The sequence below is a fragment of the Limulus polyphemus genome, unplaced genomic scaffold (genome assembly GCF_000517525.1).
Source record: "Limulus polyphemus unplaced genomic scaffold, Limulus_polyphemus-2.1.2 Scaffold1058, whole genome shotgun sequence".
Taxonomy (NCBI): Eukaryota; Metazoa; Arthropoda; class Merostomata; order Xiphosura; family Limulidae; genus Limulus; species Limulus polyphemus.
This window is the reverse complement of record NW_013666668.1, coordinates 33,738-44,170: the sequence shown is the minus strand read 5'-3', so window position 1 is coordinate 44,170 and position 10,433 is coordinate 33,738. Positions and strand designations below refer to the sequence as shown.

Here is a 10,433-nt window from a genome sequence, read left to right as displayed (position 1 = left end):
TTGTATGTGAAAGACTTGTAATATTAACTGAAAGACTGACAAATTTCGTGAAGATATACCCAATATATAGAGAGTTATAAGTATTAAACTGATGTTAACTTTAAAACGAATACAGAAGGACTCGTGACTCGGTCAAATCGACCGACCCCGTGTCGGAAGAGTTAAAGATGATGCACATGAGCATGACCCAAAGAGAGGGGGTGGCTGTGTAAACTAGGTGCTCCATGTCCCTCAAACAAAGAGGAAAAGGCTGGGCTCTACTGAGGTGAGAATTGAAAAACTCACCCAAATGAATGAAACACTAAGTCGGAATGAGATGCGATTTCTCCAGTTTGACCAGCCAATCCAGACATGATGACTCCTGAAGGAGGAGAAGAGTATGGTTGTAGGAGACTGGTTGGGATGGTGCCAAAAGAAGCCAGTCATCCATATAATAATTAAACCACAGTCCCAGGCCATGAATGTGATCAGTAAAAATTCTGATCACCTGACAGAAAACATATAGAGCCAAAGCAAGGCCAAAGGGTAGAGCATGGAATTGAAATGCCTGACCTCAATGAACAAAATGAAGGTAACCACAGGAAGTAGGGGAAATAGGAAATAGAAACGAGAAGGTTAGCATATAAGACATCGACCTTGGTCATCCATAGACCTGGAGGGAAAGACCATCTAAGGGTGAGAAAGAACTCCATGGTAAAACAAGGGAGGTCAATGAAGTGATTGAGGCTCGAAAGATTGATAACAGGATGCTAATTCTCCATTTTATTAAGGATGAGAAACAGACAGGAATAAAAACCCAGAGAAAGATGTAAAACCTGTTGAATGACATCATTTTCCAAGAGATCCAAAACCATCTCTAACAGATGCTGGTAATAAACCGTATCCTAAGGAGAAAGAAAATGAATGGGAATAGGAGATAGAGGAGGAGGAGAGGAAAAACAAAGAGCCAGTCCCTCTGATAACTTCTGAATGACCCAACAATCAGCTGCAACTGGGTACCACAGGTGAGCAAGTCAGGCCCCTTCCATGTCTGAACTCAAGGGATAGTGACTGTCAATATGAATGGCATTGAAGGTAATGGTGAAAGTGCAGACAGATAAGAGCAAAAACGTAGATAGGGGGAACAGGGAGAGGAATGGTAGCCAGAAGACAAGAGATAGAAAACCAGAGAATAAATAAAGGAGTGTTGGCACATAGCCTCCACATGAGATTCCAACGAATCAGGGCCACTCCCAGAAACAGAAAGGAAAGGAGCCAGATGAAAGTCTCATAGATATGAAGCAGGCAAATGCACCCAAGAAAGTGGTTCCAACAGCAAATCAACCATGTATGAAGAGATAAAGCAGATGAAGATAAATGTGCCAATGTAGAAAAAAAAACAAGAGAAAGACTATCTGCTGAAAATCACTCAGGTGAATGGTGGATAGCCTCATAAAGCAAGCAGATGGATGAGAGATAACGTAGTAGAGTACTAAAGGTGAGATAAAGATGAGAAAATGGGGCTAGGGAAAGGTAAAGAGAAAGGATCTAACCCCTATGACGAAATAAGAGACTCCAAATTCTGACAGTTAAGAAAGGGAAACTCAGCCCAATGGGAGGCCAAGTCATGTGTGTCCACCAAACAAGGAGGATGAGGCATGCTGGATCCAATATAAAGGTGAGAAAGAAATTGATCTGCATGGACCTGAATATCTGTGGAAGGGAGAAAAACAAAATAATCAGTAGCCAGGCCAGAATGAAGCAGGGAAGAATCATAAGACACAGGAGAAAGAGACAAAAAGGTAACAAACCTGAGAAACCATATCTAAAAAGAACAAGGAAGGACAAGGTAAATCAATAACAGTGAATTGAGAAACTACAGCAAAAACAGGTGGAGGAAATAGAGAGTCAAAAGTGTCATCCTCTTGAAAAGGATCCCCAGGGAAAGGAATATCTCTCCTTGAGTCAGAAGACAGATCAAGTCGCATGTAGGACTCCAACTCCCAACCCAAAATGGCTGACATCTCCTCGACAGAGAGAGAGGGTGGCCTGAAGCCATAGTAGTAATTTTTCTAGCATAAACAAGATCTTGTGGATCCACACCAGATAAAGTAGCAGTAACATGAACTTGCAAGTTCATAATGTGGAAAGGAAATAAATAAATAATCAAAAGCCTTTCACAAACTAAGTAAATATAACAGAAAAAAAAATGTTGTCAAAAAAAAAGCAAAGTATTAATCATTGACACAAGTGAAAAAATGACACATCTACACATGCAAATGCCAAATTGAGAAGTGATGATTTAACAATCAGAAAAGAGTGAGTCGGCTACACTAGGAGGGTGTATCCTACCCCTATCCATGGAGGGTTGTTGAGTGTTTATTTGCACGCTACAGCACAGCAGCCCCATGTGGAAATACATGAATTTAGGTAAGAGCCTCAAGGCTAGTAGCAAGCAAAAAATTGCACATACAAAAAGCAGTACAAAATCAAGGAAAGCTAATACATTAGCAAAGGCAAAGTATTGTATCAGAATTTTGTAAGTCATTGATGAACAGCAAATAATAAAAACTTAAGCTTTGAAATTGTTGTTCGTTTTGCCTCAAAGATAATGACTCATTGTGTTTTGGAAAGGTTCACATTCTTCAAGTAGTACATCTTGTCAGACACATACTTTAAACTCAATTTCAGGACTGCAATGAGATATCTTCCATCATTCCTACATGTTTCTGGGTTTGCATACACTGACTTTGATCATCTAATCCTATTATCTTAACATGTGCAAAACCTTACATTTTTTTCCTTTTTACTATTTTTTTAACCTTATATTAGCTGTTTTAAAAAAACTGAGATTCAATGTATAAAGAACCAAACCTGTTTTATTAAGCAAGTAAAATGGCTAGTTTAACACTGTATCTTTTTTTTTTCATTCTACCAAGAAGTTGAGAACACCTGGATGTACCTGGAGACTTTTACATAAAATTCATGTATTCAAAAGAAAGATTATAATACACGTACTACCAGTACTATCAATATTGAATAAGAAAAAAAAAAATATTTGATACCCATTGAAAATATGCTGTATAATTCAAATAGCTGAGTGACTGTGTTTCAGATATTTACAGGTTGTTTTATATCAGTATTATTAGGATTTCCCTGAAATTAATGGGATAATTTAAGTATGATTCATTTCATAGCAAACAAAGAATATTACCTTCTTATAACTTTGTACATAATATTATGACAACTTTCAAGTGAAATATGTCAACCACATTACATCTGCTTAATCCAATGCCAATGAGGCCTTTCACCCAATACAAGGGCTCATCAAACTGGCTGAGATGCAGTTAATATAATAATGATCTAGATACTATTAATTATAATTATTTGTTTGAACAATAACAGTTTCATGTAAACTAGATTACGTTGGTGAACTGTAATTTTTACCATTTAGGTTTATGATTTTTATTAACATCAAGTTATTTATTTACTTATTTTACTTGAATTAACTTTACTCATTCATTCAGACAAACTGATAAACCAATAAGCTAGTCTTCTTTTACTCACAGCAGTTAAAAGCAATGGCACTGACATTTTCATCAAAATATTTTCAAGATTGTATTTTTGTGGTTTCACAATCAAGTCAATGCAAAACACTTGCTGTTTTTCAAATTGTATTTCACATACTATTTTTGGAATTTCCAAGCAGTTTCCACTAAACTACAGGGTGTCCGAAAAGTAAGTTGCAGCTTTTCTTAATTTCAGATACATGACTGATTATGGTATTGTCAAAGCATGAGAAGGTTAAGTTTATCTTGCTGTTAATTCAAACTTGTTTTAAATTAAAAAGACAGCAGGTGGAACAAATTCCATAAAACATGTTGAGTGCCTATGGTTCCAGACTTTTTGGACACCCTATACATCTAACAGAAGTCTTTAGTACAAATAGTTTTAAGTAAATATTGATTAAAAAGCAGAAGAGACAACTATTGACCAAATTTTTATTTTCTATACTTTATGATCCCTTGACCCTATAAAACTGAAAATTTATTTTCTGCCCAGAACAACACTTTGCATTGAATATGATGTAAATCAGAGGTGGTATTATGTCAACTGTTGAAGGATTTTTTACAGAATGATATATTAAATACCATTTCAACTAATAAAAAAACATCAGATCCCAATGTGCTACAGAAATATTTATATATCTTACATTTTATACAAGGTTATAGACTGGTTTTGTTATATTTGAGATTTTTAAATGAATAACATTTTTTATAACTAATAAAATAAAGATAAATACATCATGAAAGAGATACACACAAGAAGCTGCCTGACATTTCAATGAACATTGAACATCATTTTCAAGGATCTGATCATGATATTTCGCACTTCATAGTCCTGCAGATTCAAAATCAGCTACCTTAATAATTAAAGACTAAAACAAAAGAGCTGTAAACCTTTTCAATATCTCATTTATATATATAGTACTCACAAAGAAGCTTGGACTGATATATGTGAAAACTCATAAAAACTTTGAGGCATTGTTATTTGAGTTCGACTTTGATAAGATGTTTCTACAGATCATTATAATTTGCAAACTGCTTTAAGATATGAGTAAACACGTGACATTATTCTGGTACAGAATGATATACATGCAACTACAGTTTGTAACTCTGATCATACCTGTAAAGACCATTCCAGAAATGAAAAAAGGTGCACCTCCTTGACATCAGGACGAGTAATAAAACGAGATGCCAGGAAAGCAGCAGCATCTTGAACCTTATCTCCAACACTGAGATATAATTTAATGACATCAATGATTCTGAAATAAACCATATTAGACAAAATTAATGTTTTTAGTAAAAAAAAAGTTAATATTTTTTTAAATTGCAGCATAAATTTGGTTCTCAACTTCAAAAAAAACAACAACAGCTAATATTAAAAATTAACTATGAAGTTATGAAACTCAAGTAAGCCAAACTATGTAGTCCTCAATTTCCTGTGATGGAAGCACAACAAATATGCCAAGGTAATAATAAATTTCAGAGAATTAAAGACAAAATACAGACAAATGTTTCAAAATATATCATGACTTTCAAACAGAAAATTTATCAATGTTTTCAGAGGATTTAACAAAGACTCGATGATGCTAAGATATTTTTTTTTACCACATGTAACCTTCCTACCCCCAAACTGACTTTTGTTTTGCTTTTCAGAATATACAGACAAAAAGCTTAAAGAAACCATTACTGTAAACATTATTAATGAATTCCAGTGCTTTTCAAATTTTTGTGTTATTTCTTACTTACAAATATTTTGGTGTTAGATGACAGAGACAGGAAGGGTCAGAGAATAAAGGAAAGAAAATTATTTTGTGTATGTAACTATAAGAAACATTAATGGGAATGGAAGGACAAATGTTAATATCACCCTTACCTGACAATATATTTCAGATACTTAACACTCCACAGAACAAACAGCTATTACCTTGCACCACTGCCAAAAGTCTTGAATAAAACTCCCACCCTACACATATTAACAGTACTGTGTCAACTTATGATGTAATCATCATTAGACTGTAGCTCTTTCCCAATAGGAAGGTAACACATCCTCTATACACAGTAAAGCCCATGAGCATTAGTACTTCTAAAAAGGATAATTCTTGATGGGGCAAAAAAACAACATCAAAAATGGGGAGGAAGGGAATGTAACTGTGGAAATGTAACTATATAAAATACATTTTTTGGATAAGAAAAATGTAAAGTTCAGAAATGCTACTCACCTAACCACAGAAGAAATAGAATCCCAAATTGGTATGATGGTGTAGTAACCAGAGTCAATAAATAAATTAAAAAGATAAGCTCCTTACTGAACTTATGGCATCAGTATATAGATTATTGCTATTTTGAAATAAGTTCTTATACATATTTTTCCTAAAACATAGAACAGTAAATAAAGAAGAAAAGCAAACAATTATCTCTTCTAGTTATGACCTGTGTACTTGGTTGCTGCTTGACGTATGTTTCTAAGCCTTTAAAAATTCTGCATGTGGAGGATATGAAACAATATGCTTTTTTTAGGTTTTATATATACTTTTGAATAACTAAAAAATCATAAATTACTACATTAATACCATAGAATTCCCCTATCATTTTTAAAGCTTAATAACTAAGATATATTATAGTCTAAAAAATATGATATTTTGAGCAGACTAAAGATCAACCCTTCCTCATTGAAGTATTGGTTCAAAAAGAGAGAAATGGCACCAAGCCTGTTAAAATTGCTGAGAAAGCCACTAGGGGGACATTCTGAGCTTCCAATTGTTTATTCATGTCATATATGGAAATAAGTGTATATAAGGGAGCATTTCCAAAACTGGAAAGAGGTGGGCAAGGTGCCACTGTGTTTGATTTATTACATGAGCAATATCTTAATAAATTGAAAAGATAAGAGGCTCTTATTTTATATTCTAGCTTGTCAATATCAGTAATTTGAGTTTTTAATTCGTTCGAAACTAGACTAAACTAGGGAAGAATGACTTCCCTATTTTTATCATTGATAGAATACTTTGTAATTATATGGAGACTCTAAGTAACCTATAATTATCAGTTTACCATATATGAATAAATATTCTTTGATTGTTAAAAATCAGTTAAAGAATGTTATTAAAGGGGTGTATCCACAAATACAGTTGAGATGTGTGTTTAAACATAATTGTCGGCAACTGTCTTTCTTTAGATTGAAGGACCAAATTTATGTTTTATAATCGTCATTTGTTGCTTATAAATTTACTTGTTCTTGCTATCAGCAAGTCTACATCAGTTCTACTTAAAGAAAATTGATAACATTAGTGAAAGATAATAATAAGTTAAGATCCCCTACCAAGTTGCTATAGAGGAACATGCCCTTAAAGAATGTGGTATTGTTGTCCAACCAATCTGATTTGTTTTGGATCTTAGCATGGGGCAATGATAAACAGACCCTCCATATAAAAGAGAGCTTGTTCACTCACAAGCTGAAACCTGAAATTAATGTTAAGGAAATGCTACTCAACTGCTACTTTTATAAAATTGCATTTGGTGTCCTTAGACTTTTAAAATATTTTGGTTAGGTAATAAAATCATATTGGTGGAGGTTGGGAAACTCTAGTAAACTGCATTGTAAGATGGTTTAATGAGAAAAAGCAAAAAGTTGTTATTAATGGAATCTTGGTACAAGTGAAGTGATTAGTAGTTGATAACTCACTTAAGCCATGGAGATAATGCTCTCTTACTGGTAACAAAGTTATTAGAATTTGAGGGTTTATTTATAAACAATGTTAATTAGAAGTCACAAAAAGCATATAAATATAATAGAAGCATCAGTGATTTGTAACAAGTGCATCAGAGTCCAGCAGAAACTACTCCAGTAAGTCCTGGAGCTTCAAGGTCTATTTTCTCCACCATGATATATTTCTGCCACTCGTATTTCTGCATGTAGGAAGTAGTAAGCAGTGTTCAAGTTTCAACAACTGAGGATTCCCTTAACTACCTGTTAACCTCAATTCCAAACAAAATTTGTCCCACTTCTAATCATTCCAAACTTTCAGATCATATCTCATCTCAACATCTTTTTAACACATACTAGTAAATTAGATTACTTTCTCAAAAAATTTTTTAACTGCTAAAATGTTATAGCAACTAATGGATTTACCTTTCCATGGTTGGCTTTTTCTGACCTTCATTAAACTTGTTATTACTATCTAGTCTTTCCATATGAAATGGAATCATGACAATGATGGAAAGCCAAAGAAGCAATATATAACGTGTTTCCCATGTTTCATGATCAAATGGATTTTGTTCTGCCAACAGTGAGAGAACGGGTTCAACATCAGCTACCTAAAAATCAATCAAATAAGACATACTCTAAAAATACTGTTAATAACATATATAAGAATGTTCATATACAATCAATTGAATTAAAACTGTTTGTTACATTAACTAGATATGTGTCTTAATACACTATAATGTACAGAGCTACTTCACAAGTATAGGTATCATACAGCATTAGATTTTAAATAAAGGTTCATAACCTAAAAATAGTTTTTACCTCCCTTTGGACCACTATAACAAGTACAGTACTTTCTAGATATTTTACATCATGATAATTACTCTGAATACATGAAGCATACAAACATACAACAGGAATAAGCAGACAAACAAAAAACAGTTATACTTATTAAGGCCATTCCCAAACAATTAAGGAACCAAGCTAAATTTCTTACTTTTATTTACATATATGTTTTTGACAAAAACAATAATACAAACTATTGGTACATACCAGAAAGCAAAGAAATCCATAATTTAAGAATTGTAAATAGTTCTGTCAAAGAACAATTTTCAGTTTAGGCCTCATTACACTTACTATCTCTAATATTTCAGCAGCAACTACTAAATCAATAAGAACTTCTGATAAAAACAATGCTAACTATATAGATCAGAAACACAACTGATGTAAACAAGTAAATAATGCACATTAATGAAACCAGTCTTGTATGACAAACCAACTAAAAGAACCGGGGAACCAGAAACCTAGCCTCTTTTTTTTTTCACAAAGTGCATTAACCGTATCTCTATGGGTGTCCTTTACTGTGCATGACACAAGGTTTTAGTGTCTTACATTCAAAATTTTATTAAACTACTTTTTGTTTATGTTATACCAATTAGAAGAGCATAAAATCTTACCTAATAATCCATATTTTAATAGTATACAAGTTTTAAGTTCTTAATTATACAAGGGAATATTAAAAAAAATCCTGATTTTCCACTAGTGTGACCCACGACACATTTTGTCTTAGGATGTTATCATCCCTATTTTATCTATCACCCCTCGAAAATGTACAAAATTAAACATAAATTACTCTCTATAGAAATGTTATTGCTCAGAAAACCATAATTTTTAGTTTTCAATTTTGTTTGGTTACAGAGCTATCGAATAGAAAATCAGCCGCCTCCTGCCACACCCACATGTCACATCCTCTCTTTCAGAATTTGTTGATAGTTCTCTCTTAGGTTTCATTATATATTACCTATAACCAGTACAAAGTCAAGATTTTCATCTATCAACTGACATATTGTATAATGTATTCTGAGCAGAATATCATCAATTTCACTCACAATACAAGATTCGTTCCCGTGGGAAAGTTAATGACAAAGTTAGATGAATTTGTAACGGCTCTTGTCATACAGTTAGAAAGCCAGTAAAATTCTGAGAGGTAAGTGAATTTGTTTACTTTTTGCATGTTATTAGATAATATTCTTTGGTGCATTATTTAATTACATAAAAATTATTAAATGCATTACTATCATCACTATAAAAAATTAGGCTTAACTCATTTCGAAACCCGACAGCAAGAAAAAAGATGACTAGGTAAGTACTTTATTTCTTATTTTTCATATTTATTATTTATTTAATATTGTAAAAGTAACTAAAATCTAAAAATACAGATCATCTAAAGTTATATAAGACTAGATTAGGTAAAATAAGTAATAATAATAATAATAATAATATAATCAAAATGGCACGCATGTAAATGATTTACAACTAGTAATGGCATGGTTCAAATAGCAATAAAACAATAAAATTTAATTATAAATATATGTATGATGTTACGAACTCAGAGCTACTTAGGATAACAATTACAGTTTCATGTTACAATCTGAAGTCATTCTAGAAAGAAAAAAGGTTAATTTAGGTTCTTTTCGATTTTGTTTTTGGTGGTTTGACTGATTCCGTTTTGAGAAAGGGTAGAAAAAATAACAGATAAACTATAAAGTTTTACCGAAAATAAAACGTTTAAAATCCATTTAGGAGGAAATTTGAGATTTTTGATATGAGGAAAAGTATTTTCTATTTTAACATAAAAATTACTTTTGTTATGTATTAGAATTTCAAATAGCCTGAAATCGAGTTAAATGATACTTTATATTTAGTAGTTAAATTGTACTTTGGATTTAGCAGTTTAGTAAAAGCCGATATATAATCAGTTTATGATATTTGCCAACAAGATTGATACACACAGTTTTCTTTTTTTTTTTAACACAAATACATTTTAATATACACACAACAATACAATTTACAATAACAGTTATCACAAATAGTTATTACACACTATGATTTATATACAAAAATTTTACAGACTTACAAGCAATACAAAGTCTTCTTTCTAGTCTGAAACTTCTTCGATATCTTATCAAGGGTTCATGATGAGCGAGTTGATTATGAGTTGATGTAGGTATAATTCAATTCACAGGGAGCTAGCTAGCTTTGTCCTTCATTATTTACCAGCCACACATGCCAAGTTTTCCAGGATGAATTTATATAATGTTTTCGTAAAATTACTAATGTCTGATGAGAATCCACAGAAGTTAGATAATTTGTAATGTTCAAACTTTGTAAAGGTTCCTGGTCAA

The 10,433-nt window shown here is 32.4% G+C and overlaps 1 protein-coding gene across 1 annotated transcript in view; it reads right to left on the bottom strand.

Moving 5' to 3' along the window:
• LOC106461916 (tubulin-specific chaperone D-like) overlaps positions 1 to 10,433 on the bottom strand; it is a 195,197-nt gene that overhangs the window by 165,079 nt on the left and 19,685 nt on the right. The window contains exons 2-3 of the mRNA XM_022389009.1: positions 7,675 to 7,859; positions 4,666 to 4,804 (exon numbers count right to left, since the gene is read on the bottom strand). Of these exons, the coding sequence (XP_022244717.1) occupies positions 4,666 to 4,804; positions 7,675 to 7,859 (324 nt within the window). The remainder of the gene's footprint in view (positions 1 to 4,665; positions 4,805 to 7,674; positions 7,860 to 10,433) is intronic.